We start from the raw sequence: 20752 nt of genomic DNA, 5'->3' as shown, positions 1-20752 counted from the left end.
GAGGGAGGGAAGAAGGTGGGAAGGAGAAAGAGAAGAAGAAATAGAGGAAGGGAAGGTAAAAGAGAAAGAAAAAGAGCAAGAAAGAAAGAAAGAAAGAAAGAAAGAAAGAAAGAAAGGGGGAAGGGACAGGAACAGAGGAAGGAAGCAAGGAAACCTATGAAAGGGGAGAGTAAGAGGAATGAGTGAAGGGAGGGAGGGAAGAAGGTGGGAAGGAGAAAGAAAAGAAGAAATAGAGGAAGGGAAGGTAAAAGAGAAAGAAAAAGAGCAAGAAAGAAAGAAAGAAAGAAAGAAAGAAAGGGGGAAGGGACAGGAACAGAGGAAGGAAGCAAGGAAACCTATGAAAGGGGAGAGTAAGAGAGGAATGAGTGAAGGGAGGGAGGGAAGAAGGTGGGAAGGAGAAAGAAAAGAAGAAATAGAGGAAGGGAAGGTAAAAGAGAAAGAAAAAGAGCAAGAAAGAAAGAAAGAAAGAAAGAAAGAAAGAAAGAAAGAAAGAAAGGGGGAAGGGACAGGAACAGAGGAAGGAAGCAAGGAAACTTATGAAAGGGGAGAGTAAGAGAGGAATGAGTGAAGGGAGGGCTTTGGAAGCCGCCGAACGCCGTCAGAGGGGCGCGTCAGCGGCGGGAGCCGGACCCGGCCGCCACCCCCCCCACGTAGAAGCCAAGCCCCCCCCCAGCCGAGCCTGGTGGCAAGCTCGCCCCCAACCCCCGAGATCGAGCGCACGAAGAGGCATCTCTCGCCTTCTACCGCTGGCCGCCCGCTCTCTTTCGCCCAGCGCTGCTTTGGAAGGCGCGACGGGAAAGCGCTCCGGCGGTCCGGGCTTCTCCCGCCACGCGCAGCCCAGCAGCGGCGGAGGAAGGCGAATGCGGCTTGGAAGCTGGGAGGGGGGCGGAACGTCTTTGGCCACTTAGCTCTTCCGCCCCCCTCCCAGTTTCCAAACCGCATTCGCCTTCCTCCGCCGCTGCTGGGCTGCGCGTGGCGGGAGAAGCCCGGACAACGCCGGAGCGCTTTCCCGTCGCGCCTTTCAAAGCAGCGCTGGGCGAAAGAGAGCCTTCCTCCGCCGCCGCCAGCCGCGGTTCCGAGTGGGGCTGCACCCTCTCTCTCTTCTTCTCCGCGACTGCCCCGATGGCGTCCGAGGGGGAAAAGGCGAGGGGAAGCCAGCAAGGTGGGGGGGGGGGGGCTCGTGAAGCAGGAATCCACCCCCTGACCTCACCATCGCCTTTTCCCCCTCTCGCACGCCATCGGAGCAGTTGGCTGGCGCCTTTGCTGGAGCCAGGGAAGGGAAGGCACCTGCAAGAAGACAGAAGCTCCAGCTCTAAGAGCAAAGGCAAAGGGCTGGCGTCTTTGCTAGAGCTGGGGAGGAGGCAACTGCCCCACTCTTGCCACAGCCGCTTCGGTTGGAGCGCCCTTTGCCGCCGCACTTTGCCCTTTCCCACACCCGCCCAAGCCAGCAATGTCTGACAGGCTCCCGCGGTGCGCCCTCTTGTGGTGATCCGGCGCCCTCTTGTGGTGACCTGAGTATAAGCCGAGGTCGGGTTTTTCAGCCCATTTTTGGGGCTGAAAAACTCGGCTTATACTCGAGTATATACGGTAATAAAAAAGGTGAGGGCTGGGTTTTTCTCTATCTGTTATTTAAGTGCTTTTACCATCTTCGGAGAGGGGCGACATACAAATCTAAATAATAAATAAATAAATAAATAAATATGCTTTAAATCAAGTGTCTTCCTCTCTCTCACTCTCTCTCACTCCCTTCCTCTCTCTCTCTTTCTTTCTTGCTCTCTCTCACTTTCCCTTCCTCTCTTGTCTCTCCCTTTCTTTCTCTTTCTCTTGCTTTCTTTCTCTCTCTTTCTCTCTCGCTCTCCCCCTCTTGCTCTCTCTTTTTCTCACTTTCTCTCTCCCTCTCTCCTTTCTATCTCACTTTGTCTGTTGCTCTCTCTTTCTCTCTCTCTCTTGTTCTCTTTCTCTCTTTTCTTTCTCTCTCTCTTGCTTTCTCTCACACTCTTTCTCTCTTGTTTTCTTTCTCTCTCTTGCTTTCTCTCTTTCACTCTTTCTCTCTTGTTTTCTCTCTCTCTCTTGCTTTCTCTCTCTTTCACTCTTTCTCTCTTGTTTTTTCTCTCTCTCACACTCTTTCTCTCTTGTTTTCTCTCTCTCTTGCTTTCTTTCTCTTTCTCACACACTTTCTCTCTCTTGTTCTCTCTCTTGCTATCTCTCCCTCTTGCCCCCCTTTCTCTCTCTCTCTCTATCTCTTTCTCTCTCTTCCTTTCTTCTCTGTGGAGGCCGGTGAAGGTTTTTCTTATTTTAAATGTTCCGGGCGGGCTGGCAGGGGGATGGGAAGTGCGCACGCATGCACGCCCAACATTCCAAATCCTGCCTTCGCTGTGAGAAGAACGCCTTCCTCGCCTCTCCTGTAGCCCTTTTGCTGACAGCCTGGGACAAAAGCGCTCTCGGTGAAGGGACTGCAAGTGGGGCCGGCCGAGCATTAGCGGCCAGATGAGGAGGATGAGAAGCTGCTGCAGCCACCCCCAATTCCCCCCTCCCTGGGCGCCTTCCAAAGGTCCCTGGAAAAAGGCAGAAGGTAGCAATGAGGCATGAGGACAAGCAGGCAGCTTGGCGGAGGGGAAGCGCTGAGGGGCTCTCCTCCTTCCCCACCCCGCGCTTCTCTCCCGCCCTGGCTTTTGCTTCACCCTGCGATTTTCCCACAGTTCAAAAAGAGGCAAGAGGTGGCCTGGATGAAATTGCGGGGAAATCGTGGGGCGAAGCGAAAGCCAGGGCGGACTCGCAAAGGCAGGCTTGAACTGCATGAGGAGAAAGAGGCAGAAGGAAAGAAGGCAGTGGGATCCATAGCTCGGTGGGTGTCTCCTCGCGGGACAGAACCCTCTCTCTTTCTCATGGTGCCACCCCATCCTGTGGCTGCTCCCACCATGGCTGCGCGGTCCCGGCGCCCCTGGCTGAGTGTAATCCTGTGGCTGGTCTTGGGCTTCACGGTTGCTTCCTGGTTCCCTCTCCTCCCACACTGTGTCTACCGCCAGCGCCTCCTTCCTTGGGTCAGAGCTGCCGCTTCCCTCTGGGCAGCCCAGCCAGACAGCCATAGAAAGCACCGAGGTTATTGCCGCCGCCTCTGCCTCCACTCAGGGAGCCAGGAGGAGGAATAATAGGAGAAGCTGCAGCCTCCGCCACAGCTGCAGCCACCGCCGCGGTAGGAGCCAAGCCGGGCTCCAATGTTTGTAAAAGTTTCTGCGCCTCCTCTGTGGCCATGATGCTTGGCAGGGAAGGACGCCATGTTCTGCTTTCTTCTGAGGTCGCAGGGGAGGTGGGCGCACGTAACCGCAGCCTACCAGAGCCGGAGAAGCTGGGGGTTTCTCCCCCGTCCACAGCTTGGGAGGGGCAGATCAGCTGTCAGGCAGGGAGAAATGGCGCGGTTTCCTGTGCACTAACTTGAAAAGGGTGTGCCGTCCTTGGAATTTGCCCGCGCCCCAGCTCACAGCACAGCTTAGAGGGAACTATGTACGGAATAATGAAGAGCCCAGTGAAAACAGGTTGCTCTGGAGAAGTACCTTCATCTTTGGACAGGTCGTCCTCTGGGTCAGTGCTAGGTTCCCTCAACCGAAATCATTGTGAAGAGAGTCTTGTAGGGAAGGCAGTGGTGCAGGAACTGACCAAATGTACTTATGAACTGGGCGAGATGGGGCAGGTAATGAATATTGCTGGGCCCCTGCAGTGATGCCCTGGGAATAGGCGGTAGCAATTATGTCCTGAATGGATGGAGACGTGTGCTGCCAAGAGTCTTGGGAGGCGTGCATTCCAGCAGCTGCTAGCGTGAAGGTGGCTGAAGGTGTGTGTGCTCTTTGTAGTCCCTGGAGAGGATGCTGACAAACCTGAGGGTTAGTTAAGGCCAGATCCGGCCTGGTAGGCCTCTCTGTCGGCAGGAACAAAATGGTCTGGCGATCAGGAGATAAATCTCTATCTGTGACAGATCCGCTTATCTTGGGAAGCGCTCTTGGTGAGGCTGCCGGGGCCAGGAGATTCAATGGCTGAGCGGGAGGTAAGGTTGTTAGGGGCAGAGCCTAATTTTGGGCTGCTTCCAGCTGTGCCTCAAGGTCTTTGATCTTTTTCTTGGCCTCCCTCAGGGCAGAGGAGGCCTGTGAATTTTTTGGTTTGGATTTGGGGCCATGTCCCTTATCCTTTATCTTAGGGGTCATGTTGTTGGACCTTTCTGACAGGCTAATCTGAGACTGGTCAGCCATAGGTGCAACAGGATAGCATCACTCACTGAGAGAACTGAGGAAATGCTATGAAACCATGTTTGTGATAAGCACTATGAATTTAAATGGTGTCCCTGTGTGTCAGTGAGGAAAAAACCGCCCACAAAATGGTGGGCGCCACTCTGAGACTTGTCAAAGGACCCTCCAGAGCCTCCATAGGTTGTGGTGCCTCCAAAATCGCAGGCACAACAGCAATCAGGGAAACACTGCCCCCAAATGGCGGGCATGCCTGCTGTGTAAATCACCGATTGTGCCATTCTTATCTGATTGGCTAGCAGCAGTGCGAAAACCCTTAGAAGATTTGCCTCATATCCTGCCCTCTCTGTGTTCCCATTCTCGTACGAGGGAGGTGGCCTTTGAGAGCTTCCCCACCCCCACCCCGGTTCTGCCCACTGCTCTGAGGTGATTTCGGCAGTGATACATGCGACAGGGGAAGGGAGGGGCAACGGCCATCTAGAGGCTTCAAAATGGCGCACGATTCAAATCTCCCTCTCCTCAATCTCCCGATGATGCTTGCAGCTTGTTTGTTTGGTCACTGGGCCAAAAGGGTATGACCGCACAGGATAGGGACCCCACCCACGTGACTCCCTGTGCCAAGGCAATACTCCAGAGCAGTAGTGGCCCTAATGGGGATGAATGGTGAGGGCGATACCCGTGGAGGGCAGAGGCCCAGACTCCAGGAGATGGTAGGATATCTTCTATCCATCTTCTTTTACCTGTTAAGAAAGGAAAAACAAATTTTATTAACTAAGAAAAAAATACAATAAGTTAGGATAGAAAACTCATATGTCCCTGCATTATGACTGAGTTTTTAAGACTGACCTATTGGGGCAGCTAGAGGGTGGGACATAATTAATATGCTAATTTTAACTCAGTCCCTACCAATAAGGCTGAAGAATCACCCATGTTGGACTCTCCTTTGCAGTGCACTGGAGAATGAGGATGCTCATCTCTAACCTTCACCACAATGCCAGTCAATGATCTACTGATCACTGGCACTGCTTGTTCTCTTCTGCTGGTTTCCTGCTACACAATAGTAATACCAACTCCCTCCACGAACATTCCCTGCGAGAGCTATGTGCCTTGTAACCTTACTTTCCGGATAGCCTGCGTAGAATCTATATAAGTCCTTGAAAATGTTCCTGCCTAATATTTGAATAAATTTGACATGAGTCAGGTTTGGCCATCTGCAAATTTCAGAATTGAAGTGGGATTCAGGTTGTTAAAGTTGCTTCAGTGTATGCACAATATTCTAGGACTATTTTTGATTCATCTTTCTATGTTAATAGATCAAGGTAAATTGTAATTAATTTTCCATGTTCATTTAAGGAGAACATAATTCATTTTGGTAAAAACTCATGGATAAAGAATCTGGGATTCCCCAGGTGCTATTGAATTTATTTATTTATTTCTATTTATGAGTTAAATTTTTAGGCTTTCTGTTTTTCTTACCATGTTTCTTAGATTTTCTGGAATGTACAATTCAGCAATATTTGGAGAATCCTAACATCTCCTTCACAATTCCATGATTTCCATAACTTAAGAAAGGTCTCCTAATATAGATCTATCACAAAACATTAAGATGAGCCAAGATACCGCAATCACACATGGAAATGGGGTAGGGCATTGGTGTGAAGGGCAAAAGGCTATTCTTTATTATATAAAAAAAAATCCACTGAAGTTTGAAAGACAGTTTTCAAAAAGCTTATTAAAGATGGATGCACACCAACTGTTTTGGGACTTTTTTAAAAAAAGAATACTTTTCTTCCTTTCATGCTGTTTTTCCCTCTTCATTTTACACAATCACATGTAGACAGCACAAAACTCTTGAGTTTTGTCCATGCTGACTTTATTGCTGCTTCCTAGGCGATGTCCATATTGCGATGATTGACCGGAATGGACAGCTAGAAGTGGAAGTGATAGAAGCCCGAGACCTCACGCCCAAACTAGCTGCCAAATCTTTTCCTTGTAAGTAATCCCTTCCCGATAAGACTGAACAGAAATAAAATGAAAAGCTGCCTGGAACAAGTCTTGGTATTTATAGAAAATCAATCGTCTAATTTATGTCTGTTCTTAATAAAATTGAATGGGCCCAAAGACGGGCTACAAAAATGGTGGAAGGTCTTAAGCATAAAACATATCAGGAAAGACTTAATGAACTCAATCTGTATAGTCTAGAGGACAGAAGGGAAAGGGGGGACATGATCAAATGATTTAAATATGTTAAAGGGTTAAATAAGGTTCAGGAGGGAAGTGTTTTTAATAGGAAAGGGAACACAAGAACAAGGGGGCACAATCAGATGTTAGTTGGGGAAAGATAAGAAGCAACGTGAGAAAATATTATTTTAAGGAAGGGTAGTAGATGCTTGGAACAAACTTCTGGAAGACCTGGTTGGTAAATCCACAGTAACTGAATTGAAACATGCGTGGGATAAACATATATCCATCGTAAGATAAAATACAGGAAATAGTATTAGATGAACCATAAGGTCTTTTTTCTGCTGTCAATTGTCTATGTTTCTATGTTTCTTTAAAATACTACAGATGTACATTCACACAATCGACCTAAAAAGAGTCTAAGCAAATTAACATGTTATGAAGTCAATTCAAACTTTTTAAACATTCAGAAGCTAATACAGAGGCTACCTGCTTTTGATGGGGTGTTACCCCAAACAAGAAGTAGATTGAAAATTCCTTCCCTGTCAAAAGAGACTCACTTCTAGCCCTTTACACAGATCATGCAGGAGAAACTGGTAAAGTAATTTGAAGATCACCTTAGAGAGGGGTGCTTTACACCCCTCTCCAAGCGGTTTACAGAGCCTCCAATAATCTGGATCCTCATTTTACTGATCTCAGAAGGATGGAAGGTTGAGTCAACCTTGAACTGCTCAGAATTGAATTCCCAGATACAAATGGAGTTCCCATTTTAACACACAGAAGTAACTAAAATCCTTTTCTACAATAAATCAGAAATACTTGTATCTTTGTGTGCCTACTTGTTATACTCCTGTTTAGTGGGTTGAAGCCCTATACACTGCTACCCTGTTCACTCCAAAATAAGACATCCCCTGATAATAAGCCCAATCGGCAAAGCACTTATTTCAGGGTTCAAAAAAATAGAAGACAGGCTCTTATTTTCAAGGAAACACAATATTGGTATATCCATATTATATTGAATTTGGAATACTGGATTAACTTGGCATTTAATATAATAGATAATTGCATTAAAATATATTTAATCACATATATTATTAATAAAATATCTATGGCCTTGGACTGAGAACTTATTCTTAAATCCAATAAATTTGATTTCAGTTTCTTGGCACATCCAGGTAGCCCTTGAGATATGACCATAGCTGAATTTAGCAATTACAGTTACAAATCAGGACAGTCATAGAATGGGTCACCATGTTACCAAGCCAAATTTTATGACTTTTTTTACATTAGTGACACCATGGTCATTAAGCAAGCCCATTGTTTATTACAGGGCATCTTTTTTTGTTGTTGCCAGAACCAGAAGCAAAATCTAATTTCTGGTGAAATCATTGTAAATCACAGTCACGTGACCAAGGAATGCTGCAAATGTCCAAGTACCTCAAGTGAGGTCACATGACCGCAAGGGAAGCCCAACATCAGAATTTTGAAACTGGATTTGTGGTAACTTACAGTAGAATGATTGCTAAGCATTGTAATAAGTTGAGGAATACCAGTAGAGCAAAGGTCTTCAAATTTGGCAACTTTAAGACTTGTGGAGTTGAAGTTCACAAGTCTTAAAAGTTGCCAAGTTTGAAGACCCCTGCTGTAGAGGGTTTTGCCAGACAAAAATGTTATTGCAAGAATTAAAGCATTCTTGAAGGGTCCTTGATGATCTCTGAGCCTGATTGTTTTCTTGTGGAATGTTTCATTACCCAAACTAGATAACATGTTCAGTAACTACCATAGTACTTATGATATTATCGAGTCAAATAATGAAACCTCTGCAAGAAAACAACCAAGCTCAGAGAGCATCAACCCTGTAGCTCACAGTTGAAATGAGACTCCCCATTTCAACCGTGAGCTACAAATATTCTCTTTTATTGGCAAAGCAGCCTTGCTATGAATGCACGCATATTACTTCTCCAGATGCATCTAGTAAAACATTGAAAACATCTCAGCCTGGGGCAAAATAGCTATTATTAATCTCCCTGCCTTTCCCTCTCTCTGCCAATACAGCCACGTACGTTAAGGTGTATCTGCTGGAAAATGGAGCTTGCTTGGCCAAGAAGAAAACAAAGAGCGTCAAGAAGAACTTTGACCCACTCTACCAGCAGGCCCTTCTGTTTGATGAGGGCCCTCAGGGTAAAATGCTACAGGTGAATGCTTTCCTCGTCTCTTTGAAGAGTAAGAGGATCCTCCTTCTGCCCACATGCCTTTCAAAGCCATAATTCAGCCACAGGCCTACTGAGATGCCCTCACAGCAGTCCCCTCATGTCCCCATGGGAGAGAACCCTCTGCCAAGTTTTCGACAGGCAACCTGTATAGGTCCAGTAGAAATTCTGGTAACTATTAAGAAGATAATCTGTACGGCTACAGGAGAGATTCCTGTTGGGTTTGTCCTCTGAAAAGGGTCTCTGGTGTCCTCATCAGAAATAAGATTTTAGCTGCTTTCATCTGAAGAACTTGTATAGTTCCCACGAGAGGTTCTGAAGGTCCCAGTAGGGAGGTTGAATGCTATGAAGATACAGTACTTGAAATTGAAGAAGATGGTTACCATGAATTGCCTCGACTATTGACTTTAAAATCTAATTTTCTGTGAAGTCCCAATTTAAATAAAAATGGAGATGTTTGGCTTCAGAAAGATGCTGAGTTCAAAGTTCAATTAGGCAGTTAAAAATGAGGAATAAATGGCCTTTCAGGTACTGTATTGCTAAGGAAAACTTCCAAAAATCAAGGGAGGTATTGTTCAGTGCTAAACAGGGAAAAACACAGGTTCCACAATATTGAAGAAGGAAATAATAATTGGTTGGAGAATCAGGAAAATATTTCCGTGAAATCTTAATTGAAATCTCGGTGTAAGCAAGATTTTTATTTTGAGCAATGGGATTTCATAGGATTGGTTGTATGGTGTCCAGAGTCACTTTATGTGAATTGAATGGCCATGTATATTTGATTATTAAATAAATAAAATGAATAAAAGACAACTGTCCATAAATTATGAGCTGTTAAAGGCATGGGAGTTAAAAATTATTGACTAATTTTGGGTTGAAAGAACAATTTATGATATACTTATTTTCCATCTCTCCCCTTTCAGGATCTCAATTAGGGAAAGCCAAAAATGACAGATCTGATTCTAGATTTCAGAGGAGAGTAAAAGGCAGATTCCTAATAACTCCCACTGTTGCAGAACTTTAAGATAATATTAAAAGGATACCAGAATCATGGTGCTTCTCAATTGATCAATTTTAATGCTCCTTCTGGCTTCGTACACTGACTAAAAACTGATGCTATAGGGGACAATTTTTACAACTAACTGCACTTAGTTCGGTTATGTGGATGCATTCACACAAATCTTTAAATTGAAGAAGCATGTCAGGGTATTTTCAAACCATTCATCATTTTTAAATAGCTCCTAGGACTACCAGTCAAAAGGCATTTTAATATCCCTTAAAAACTGTGATCCACATCAATTAAGCAAGTGCATATATTTTCCCATTTCCAGGATAGTCAATGATTGACAGAATGCAAAGTTAACTTTTTAAAGGCTGCAAGGTTTATGCTAATCAGTTTAAAGGAATATCTTCGAGAGGCAAAATAGACCACTCCCTATCATATTTAAGAATAACTTTTGGAACCGAAAGAATAGAATAGGATAGCATAGGATAGAATAGAATAGAATGGTACCTTTACTTACGAACTTAATTCGTTCTGTGACCAGGCTAGAAAGGTTCGTAAGAAGCAGAAATTTTCTGATAGGAATCAATGTAAAAGTGAATAATGTGTGCAAACTCATTAGAAAAATCCAAAACTTTAGAAGCAAGGCAAATGGAGGGGAGGGGCAGCAAAAGGGGACTTATGGAGGAAGAAAGTGTGTGTGTGCTTGGACAAGAAGTGAAAGGGGGCAGATGGATGCCTTGCTTCCTTCATATGTCCCCTTTCACTGCCTCTCCAAGCACCCCGCTAGCCTTGCTTTATCCACCCGCCACTCCAGGGCGGCTGCAGAGAGCTCCTCGGACGTACCATTTTCTAGCAGAAGTGATGGTGGTGTGGGGACCCAGCATGGCAAAGCCTGGCTCCAGTTCCCATGCGATCATTGGAGCCAGCAGCAGCAGCCAAGAGAGAAGCGAGGCTTCATAAATTTAAAATGGTTTGTGAGTAGAAAAAGCCTTGAACACCCAGTTCCTACCTCGAAAAGTTTGTACGTAGAGATGTTCATAAGTAGAGATACCACTGTAGAATAGAATAGAATGGAATAGAATGGAATAGAATAGAATAGAATTCTTTATTGGCCAATTGTGATACACAAGGAATTTGTCTTTGGGGCATATGCTCTTAGTGTGCATAAAAGAAAAGATACAAAGAAAAGAAAAGAAAGGTTAGTTAACATAAGCAGGACTAGGCTGTTAATGATTTATATAGTATGAAGAACCAAGCTGTTAGCCAAAAACAGAAACGACCCCAAGGATTATTTATGGGAGGTTGATAAAGGCCTCCTTGCTTTCTACTTGACCCTCTTAAGGTATTCTACTCTTCTGCTTCTCCTTTCTTGGATTCTCTTGATAATTCAGTTTGTCTTACTTTTTCCCTTTAGGTGATTGTCTGGGGAGATTATGGTCGCATGGACCACAAGTGCTTCATGGGAATGGCTCAGATTGTCCTAGATGAGCTGGACCTGTCTAGTGTAGTGACAGGTTGGTATAAGCTCTTTCCCACTTCCTCATTGGCAGACTCCACCATTGGATCCCTTACTCGTCGCCTTTCTCAGTCTTCACTAGAGAGTTCAATAAGCCCTTCTTGCCCTTAAAGAAGACAATACTCAACAACAGAGAATGCCTTGTTCTACCACGGCTTCCGGTAGCATGGTTTGTAAATATTCCATGTCTTTTCCTCCCATCACCCTTTCTTCTTCTCCTTTTCCTCCTCCTCCTCCTCCTCCTCCTCCTCCAAGAAGAGAAAACTGTTCCGGTGACTTTAAACATGTCTGACCCTCCAACTCTGGATGAACAAAGTAGGAGAAATCCAGAAGGTGACGGGGGAGGAATTGGAAGGGAAAGAAAAGAAACACGTATTAAGGGAAAAACAACAACAATTTGATTTTAAAATTGCCAGTTTCAAGACTGTTACATGATCAACCCAAAGAAAACGGTCTGTGAAAAGGAGTAAACTGTTTCTCATGTTTGAAACATCTTAGACAGAATCTCAACCACTAAACCCACTTCAAAAGAGCATGTTAGGTTTTCTTTCTTTCTCAATCCTGTTTTCTTTTGGCATCTCTGGATTTGGCTTGTTCGCCTAGTGTTTCTTTAAAAAAAACAAAAGAAGGGGGGAAAAGTGGAATGCGGCCACTGCTAACAATTTTTTTTAAAGGAATGTAGCATTTTCAGACCTTATGTAGCTTGCCATGTGCTTAATGGATTCCTCTGCAATATTTGTATAGTACGGCCTTCTTCCCACCCAGCAGGAACTGTCAACATTTCACTTCCTGCTTATATCCTGGGTTTCAAATCCTGAAGAAAGCAATTTTGTTTGTGTTGCATATCTGGAGAAGAATAGGAGGATCGGCCAAAGGTGCAGAAGAAGAAAGAGCTCCAAAGGGTGCATTTGACTGTTAACTTCAAATAATATTAAGACTCATGTTTTTTGCTTTGTTATGCTTAGAAAAATTTAATTGTGTCTCCTCCTTCAGACACTCCTGCTTTAGATACCAGATCCTTGATGCTACTTTAGCAAGCCATATGCAAAGAACTGAAATGGGGCCATTATTCCGTTTTATCCTCATTGTGTCTGAAATGATTTGTAGCCCAAAAGGCAAGATAGCAAACCAAACAAATTTTCAAGCAGAAGATGAAACGTAACAAGAAGATATGTACTGGGCCAATGTGGAAGCCCTTCAAAACTTCATAGGATTTCTCAAAAGGTTGAGTACGGAGTCTCTCCATTTATTAACTGTTTTCAATTTAATCCAACCAGGCTGCAATCCTAAACCAACTAATCTGTTTTTTTTTAAAAAAATCAAACATTTGATGGAATTTTGCTTCTGTGTAAACCTGCATAGGATGGATTATTGGTTGTATGAATGTGTTTTATGTAGCAATCTGGTCTCTTGGTGATGACCAGTTCCCGTAGCAAAATTGAGAATTACAGAAGTTTTTCATGAAGGTGCCTACTAAAATTTGTTGCAAATACTCAGGGGAGATACTACTGAAAACCACAATTTCTTTATTGTTCCTGTTATTTTTAATTTTTTTCCATGGACTATAGGGACAGTAAAAAGCTGACGGATTGAGTGTTGAAGTGGCAGCATTCTGAAAGCTACTGATTTGTTTCTGAATACTAGACAGCCTTGGAAATAGCTCTTAAATTGAAATGCTACAGTTGGCAAAGAACTCCTTTTAGCTATCCACACTTCATTTTAACTGAAGGTTAAGAAACTGTTTTACTTCTTAGGTGTATTATATAGGTAAAATAAACATGGGTTCTTCTCTAACTCTAGCTAGGATGAAACACAAGGGAAGTTCTCAAGAAGGAAATAAAACCGACAGCATTTAATTTTCTTCCTTACAAGGATGACAAATTTCCAGAGTATGTGTTGATGGGAATCCTGTCACACCCGTCAAAAAAGCATATGTAAATATATTAGTAACTTATTTCAGCAACATTAACCTGCAGCAATTTTTTGGATATGGAATTTCTGTAGCCGTACAATTTCACCAGACCAAACCCATCTACAGGTATCAAAGCAGGGAGCTGAGCTGATGACGCTATCTTGGCCTTGTTCTTCTTGAACACACAACTTTCTGTTGCTCTCTACATGTATGGTCTGTTGTGACATTTTCCAGAATAAGCAATATATTGGTTTTGAGTTCACACCTGAGACATGCTGTCTTGTTCACTTTTGAATGTTTTTTCTTGGCAAAAAGACAGAAAAGGTGCCATCTGGCATTCCCCTCTAAACCAACAAATGTTGCCTAGTATGACCGCATCCTGAATCTGAGTTTGAATAAATGCAATTCTCAAAAGTTTTTTTTTTTAAAAATGCAAAGCAGAACTAACTCAAAGTTTGCCTCTAATGACAAAAATGGGGTCAATTGCTCAGTCGTCTGTCTTGCAGAAAATCGAGGACTGCTTTCAAAGTAGAAAAATTATGAAAGCCTTGTGATGGTTCATCTTGTTGAATCAGCACAATTTGCCCTATCAAATACAGTTTTGAGTGAATAGCAGGACTGTGCCTCCTTCCTCAACTTGTGTCTCTGAGATTTGAGGAGCTAATGTGACAATTCTTCTAAAGGATACTACTTAGCACAACAATTATTTAAAATATAAGCAAAGGAAGCCAGTAAAGATTTTATGCAACTGATGACAGGCTTCTTTCTCCAGAAGGGGCTCAGCTTTGAAGAAGTGGCAGAAAATGAGTCCATGAAGTGCCTGAAGAAAGTACAACTGTCAGGGCAAGTAGAAGCTTGCCCTGGTCCAAGAAATCCTGCCGCAGAAAGAGCAGCTACTGTCAATGAAGTGCACAAGTCCACTCTTCTTCTGGTTCCTGAACCAAGAAGAGTCCTTCAAAGACCAACCACATTCTTGAGACTGAAGTTTTGCTTATCCAAGGATCCTTGCACATTTCCCCAGATAGTTGGCAACTCAGGCAGCAATTCAACCCTTTTCTCTAAAGCATAGAAGCATCGTTTGAACAATCCCCAGTGCTCCAGACAATTGCTTTACAGCCCCCAAGCTTGCCATGAACCCAGAATCTCTGGGGTCTGGTTTCCTACCTCGACCTTAGACCTCTCTGGATATCTGCTTGTAATCATCTCTTTGGCTTGGACTTGTTTTGTCATTTCCAGTGTCTTGATTGCTGACCCTCAAAACAGTCTGTGCTTGTAAGGTCTTGAATTGTGTTTCATATTAGCTAAGCAGCTCCTGGAAAATATTTCATTGCTAGCTTCAAGCCGTGGTCTACACTGAACAGTGCTTGCTTAGCAAGTCACACTAGTTGAAAAAATACACCTAGGCAAATAGGCAAGACGATGCATTATGGAAAGGTTTGTATAATGAAGCCCATGGTATAAAAGAACATGGATCAGACACTGCCACATCTGGAGACATCTCACCTACTTTAGATAAGGCACCATTGGTCTGAAAGACTGGAACAAGATAGCAGGGAAATAGAAATAGAAATCAGATTAATTCTGTTCCCCGTGTAGTGAAGTTAATGTACTAGGGATTTTTAAACAGCTTCAGTATTTTTATAATGGTTCAGACAAGAGAGATATGATGTGATCCTAAGAATAGCATGCATGTTATTGCAGTCAGGCAGATATTGAAAGTACACTTGGAACTTCTACGACATTTCACCTGCTTTTATAAATCCAGCACTGGAGGACAGAGCTATAAGATGAACGTCCCAACATAAGAACTACAAATCTACATGAAATGTGGAATTAGCCCATTTCCATCTCAATAGAAAGTTTTGAATTTGTCCACCAGCCCACAATCAGTTTGATAAAACCACAAATTATTATCACAGCCAGGGGCTTATGGTAGAGAGATGATGAGACCTCAAATAGAGCTTCGTGTCTAAAAACTGCTCCCCAAAACTGAAATGCATTTCATGAGAACAGAAAAAGAGAGAAAGCAACTAATTCCAGGCCATTAAAGGAGCTTTAGGTTTTTATTCCATAAGCATCAATTCTCTGATAGTTGATAGTAACTCTCACTCAAGAAGATTTGATGAGAGCAAAAGTCCCAGTGAGGAATCACAAATGCCTTAGAATGTGTCTAAGAAAGACTACTCTGGATCTCGGTTTTTCTATTTGAATTCTAATGAATTCTCTGCACAATAAATAATCCCAATGATAAAACGTAAAAAAAAATCCTGTTGAAATGTCAGCTATTTAAAAAAAATATTGGGGTGAAATACTGTAGTTATATCCCAAGATATAACTTATATTGGCTTCAAATTGAGTATATCCAGAGCAGGGGTCTCTAACCTTGGTGACTTTAAAATTTATGGACTTCAATTCCCAGAATTCCTCAGCCAGTGTACTGTACTTTCATCAGCAAAGCTGGCTGAGGAATTCTGGGAGTTGAAGTCCATAAGTCTTAAAATTGCCAAGGTAGGAGACCTCTGATCCAGAAGACGTTTATATCTCACAATCTGCATTTTGAAGTGGACCACTGGCATTGCCACATTTCTGGAGGATGCTGTTTTTCACCCTCTAATATTGCTTCCTTGTCTTCTATTTTATCTGACAGGAATCAATGAAATTTTGTTTTATTTATCTGGCATATTTACATCCCATTTTTCATCCATCGTGGAATTCAAAGTGGTATATATAAATTTGCCAAGCCCCAACAAACCGTTCATTTTACCAAAGGGGCTGTTTCATATACATTATTGTCAAGAAAGGGCAGGAAAGTTGGAAAACAGGTCCTGTTTCCATTTAAAGGTTTGCCTCTGAGCACTATTTACCAGAATTATTAAATGGATGGAACCTGATCCAAATGGAACAAGAAATCTGGTGAATTGTACACTTTGAATTTTAATCCACAATAATTCAGTGCAGAATAAGAGTTAATAATAACAAACCGCCAGCTAAAATGGAGAAACAAGCTACACAATATTGGGATCCAGATAGAATTTGCTAAAGAAACTGCTCATTTTGGGGGGTAGGGGTGGGGGTGGACAGGAGGGGGGGGGGAAATGGACTTTTTCCAATACAAAAGGCAATTTAATCCAATTTACAATAGACATGCATGATAGATTCAATACTGCCATCTGCTGGCAAAGGCGAGACTAAAAAGGAGCAGCTCCCATCATAAAAGCATCCTAAACCTTGATTCATGCAACCGGAGGCTTCACATTAAGTAGAGTTAAAGAATGAAGAAATTGATCATTTTTCTGCACAGTCTATGAACTGAAATATATTAACGCTGATTAAGGATGCAAGATAAGCTGCAAATTGTTGGTTGTATACCTCATGATTTTATAACTAATATGTTGTGATTTGTTTTGTCTGTTAGTCTAGTAGAAGAGGATGGTAAGGGAGAGGGATGGTAGGACTCTACTAGCACATCTCTTTTCTTTTGGCCTTCTCCTTTAGCATGGAAAGGAATTAATGTGGGAGAACTACTCCAGTATTGGGTGTTTATTTTAAATAATACATATGTATTTAAAAAATTAAATACAAAGTTAAACTCAAAGCAGAAATAAAACAAAATCATAGCTAGAACAGGGCTAGATTCTTAAGGATACAATATGGAGAGAAGATAATAGGTAGTAGAAAAGCTTATTGATTTCCAACTGTTCAAACAATTAAGTTGGATCGATTTTTATGAGAATCTCCCATTCTGTACCTGGTGATTCTGGGAAATTGAGTCTCAATACCCCTGGGATTCTCCAGGGTACAGGTAGTTCTGATCTATAACATGATAAATAGCCAAGGCTATTTATTTTGTCCCAGCATTTTCCATAAGGAAAAGTGTGCATAGTTACAAAAGGTATTCTGAGGTCTGCTGTTCTCAGGGGATGCAATACTGTTGCACTCTTAAAGATGTGGGATTAAAATGAGAATACAAGATGATTAAAGTGCAATAGAGCAAGGGTACTCCAACCTTGGGACTTTAATAGAGAAAGGGATCCTGGGCTGAGCTTTTGAATGTCTCTCACCTGAAATTAGTGGAATGTCCCTCATCTGAAACCCCCAACCCCAAATTACAGAATATTGTTGCCTGTCCTGTAGCTTTTAAAGGGGAAAAATAGTATATTTTAAATAAAAAAACCTTTTGGAGAGGATGACTGAGAAAAGAGTTGTGTGTGTGGAGGTGGTACTGATTTTATGCCACTGGTTAGGCAGGGGTAGGGGAAGGAGGATATGTGTTTCACTGGACAACCTTGTCTCTGTTTGAGGTTCTTGGGATGCGCTGACCATCATGCTGATTTGGAATTCCAGTCCTAAGACACCAATGGGATGAGATAAGTTTGGGGAAGATAAGACTAACCATTCCAGTTACTGTTGGTATGAAGGATCTGTATTTTGTAATTGTGGTAAAGATGTTGAAGCGATGTTCTCCCGATGCCAGAGTACTTCTCACTTGGAGTGTGGGTGCAATAGGCTGTCTTGAGTTGGACTATCTGGCTCATTGGATAGCAAACCCCTCTGGATCATAGCACTTTTGATGTTGGTGGCCTTGTTGGTGTTTTCCTTTTAAAATATAAGGGCTTATATGTTTTCGTGTTAACAATGGATAACTTTCTTCTCCCCACCAATTAGTTCTTCCAATGTCCTCCTTTCCCCCAAAAAGAAATATTGAACAAAGCAGCTTATTGTTCACTGTGACATTGTGAAATTAATCCCCAGAGACGGTCACTAGAAACTGGAGGCAATGCTACCTCTAAATTTTGTTTGGCCTGGAGCCATTCTGGAACTGAATTCTTAATAGGAGCTTAAGATGTATTTGTATTTATTTATTTGGGGTAATTTATATCTAGACTTTCTCCTAAAAACATGGTTAATAAGGCAGCAAGCAAAAGCTTTATAGAATAAAATGAAAAATATTGATATGCAGTAGAGGTAATTTAAAACTTGACTTGGAAGCTTAAGTTCATTGTCCTGTTTTAAAAAGATCTACCTGGCAAGAAGAATCAAATAATTCAGCTATTATTGGCTGAAAGGGAATGTTCTCATTTACATATTGAAAACACATCTTTATAGTAGCCTTTCAGAACATAAGACCCCAAATGATACAGAATACAAATCAGACCATAAAAATTTAAAAATATCAGTTAAGTAACATCAGTGAAAGGACAGGCTTGGGAAGAAAAGTTAATTCATAGAACTCCTTGAAACCATCAATATAAATAGCTTCTAAAAGCATTGTGAAAAAGAAACAATATATGTCAGAGATCTTCAAACTTGGCAACTTTCAGACTTGTGTACTTCAACTCCCAGAATTCTTCAGCCAGCTATGCTGGGACTTGAATTCTGGTAGTTGAAGTCTTCAAGTCTTCGAGTTACCAAGTTTGAAGACCTCTGATGTATGTAGTATGGCAAGATTTTAAAAGGTATATGGGGGCTTCTCTGGTTTTCGTTAGAAAGACTTCAAATCTGGATGGTCATCCCAATAGTGCTTTTCTAAAAGGCAACTGGACTTTCTTCTTTCTTTAAAAATGTTTTGTTTCTCACCCAAGAAGCTTCTTTGGTTCTAACTAGCATCTTGGATGAGAAGCAAAAAATTTTTTTTAAAAAAATTAAAAAATAAACATCAAGAAAGCCCAGTTACCTTTTGGAAAATCCTTGGAATAACCATGGCTTGGATGATTGAGAATCTCAGCCGACCATCTGGGTGGTCAGTCATATAAAAGATTTCCCCACACAGCAAAGACACATTTATTATGACTTCTTGGATTAAAACCAGCATTCTTGAGCGGAGTTTGGAGAGTGACAGGCAAGGTAGATGGCTCTATTCTAGATCCCTGAAGTAGCTTTACTTGCTAAGTTATCTTCAAGGCTTGTTCTAGTGATAGGGATGGATGGGGATGGGGGATGGGGGCTAAACATTTTACCCATCTGACCCAATTTTGTTTAGAAGTCAGTTCTAAATTACTAATCTCTGTGTTCCTCTCTGTGAACACAGTAATCAGGGATCTTGTCATGTTGAAGAATATCAACATAATGGATTGTGGAGTCCTTGGTAGCCTCTGAATTTAAGCTGTCTTCTTGAAGATGTTTAATTTATCCAACTAGGTAACATCTTCAGTGTTGTTAATTTATCCAACTAGGTAACATCTTCAATGTTGTTCACTGAAGATGTTAGCTAGTAAGTAATGGAATGTCTACAAGAAAACAACCAAGTTCAGAGACCACCAAGAAGACCTCCACAGAAGAATATGGTAAGGGTGTGAAGTAATCCTAGAAAAAAAGGAGTAATTGCAAAACAGTAATTAGATGTTGTGGTAAACTTGATCAAAGTATAGCTAAGGTTTCTAAACTAGGGTTTTTGTTCAAAGGATTAAATCAAGGTTATCCAAGCCAACCAATTATTTTATTAGCCTGCCTTCTTACTGGACTCCCAAGATTATAGCATGATCTTAGTTTTAAGTAGCAGATTTTCTGAGAGAAATATGAATGGGGAATCAGAATAAGAATCTCAAAACCTCTAGTCACACTGAGCACAAGGGGATGTCTTGCAATGGGCAGTGGAGAGAAGAGTTACTAATGGACCAACACACAGACACACACACACACACACACACACACACAATTTTATACCGTGCTCTGTAATGTTTTCTATGTGGTGTGGTCTTTCCTAAATGTAAAACTCTTGTATTTTTCTGTGGATTTATATATGCAGCAGGACTGACAGCTTTGAGGGTGCACGCTCAATTTTGTAAATTATTCTTGACAAGATTTTTCCCCTCTTTCCAAAGGAGACAAGATGCATTTTAAAAAGAAAAAAAAGAAAAAAAGAAATAAAAGTTAATGTTACTCCATTTGGCTTGTTACATGCATGTACAGTATTTGGATAGCAAGTAAAGATAATTAAAGCCAGTTTTGAAAACTGTTTTGATTGTTTTCAAATGTGTTACCATCACTGGTTTTTAACCATGATGTTTCATGCACACATGCACAACACGTAAGTGTACTATAGCTGAGTTTCTGTTGTGTGTATGCGTACTTGATTTTGATAGGAGTGTGTCTTGTTTGCATCATTCATCTGAATACAAGGAGGAGAATATAATTGTTATCCAGGACACTCTAACCACTAAAAGTATAATTAGCAGCTTGCTGAAGGTATGAAATGTCTAAGAGATCTTGACTATGGATTTGCCACAGCTGCAACACCCAGAAATTTTGACTTTCCATATTTTTTGGAGTATAAGATGCACCATAGTTTTGTGGGAGGAAAATAGGGGAAAAACATCTACCTACTGGGTATTCATCTGGCTAGCGTCCTTAGTCTGGGCAGCTTCAGCACATTATTTTATCCCCTGGTTAGGGCTGGGGAAAAAAAATCAACTTTGGAGGGAGTAGCAATGAAAACAAGCCTGCAAAGACTTAGGGCTGGAGTAGCAATGAAAAAATCCAGCAAGCCGGGAAGATCATTAGTATTTCCTTAGGGCTGGATAAAAAGCTTTGAAAAAGCTATATTGTGAGTATAAGATGCACTCAAATTTTCAGCCTCTTTTAGGGGGGAAAGTGCGTCTTATATTCTGAAAAATATGGTAATTTTCAGCGATAGCCGTGTTTCCCACAAAGCTGCATTTGGCATAGGGAGGTGATTACTTTGGGTTACATTGG

At 41.9% G+C, this 20752-nt stretch overlaps 1 protein-coding gene across 3 annotated transcripts in view; it reads left to right on the top strand.

Annotated features, from left to right (window-relative positions):
- Positions 1-15325, top strand: part of LOC139155654 (regulating synaptic membrane exocytosis protein 3-like) — a 157271-nt gene extending 141946 nt beyond the window's left edge. The window contains exons 5-8 of one of the 3 annotated variants that reach the window (XM_070730877.1): positions 6126-6227; positions 8472-8611; positions 11047-11146; positions 13833-15325. In XM_070730877.1, the coding sequence (XP_070586978.1) occupies positions 6126-6227; positions 8472-8611; positions 11047-11146; positions 13833-13849 (359 nt within the window). In that variant the 3' untranslated portion in view covers positions 13850-15325. Of the gene's footprint in view, positions 1-6125; positions 6228-8471; positions 8612-11046 lie in introns of all 3 variants that reach the window. The other 2 variants (XM_070730876.1, XM_070730875.1) reach the window with 2 other exon arrangements.
- The last annotated feature ends 5427 nt before the right edge of the window (positions 15326-20752 follow it).

This window comes from Erythrolamprus reginae, unplaced genomic scaffold, assembly GCF_031021105.1.
Source record: "Erythrolamprus reginae isolate rEryReg1 unplaced genomic scaffold, rEryReg1.hap1 H_4, whole genome shotgun sequence".
Taxonomy (NCBI): domain Eukaryota; kingdom Metazoa; phylum Chordata; class Lepidosauria; order Squamata; family Dipsadidae; genus Erythrolamprus; species Erythrolamprus reginae.
Note: the sequence above shows the minus strand (reverse complement) of the source record. Positions and strands in the feature narration are given on the sequence as shown.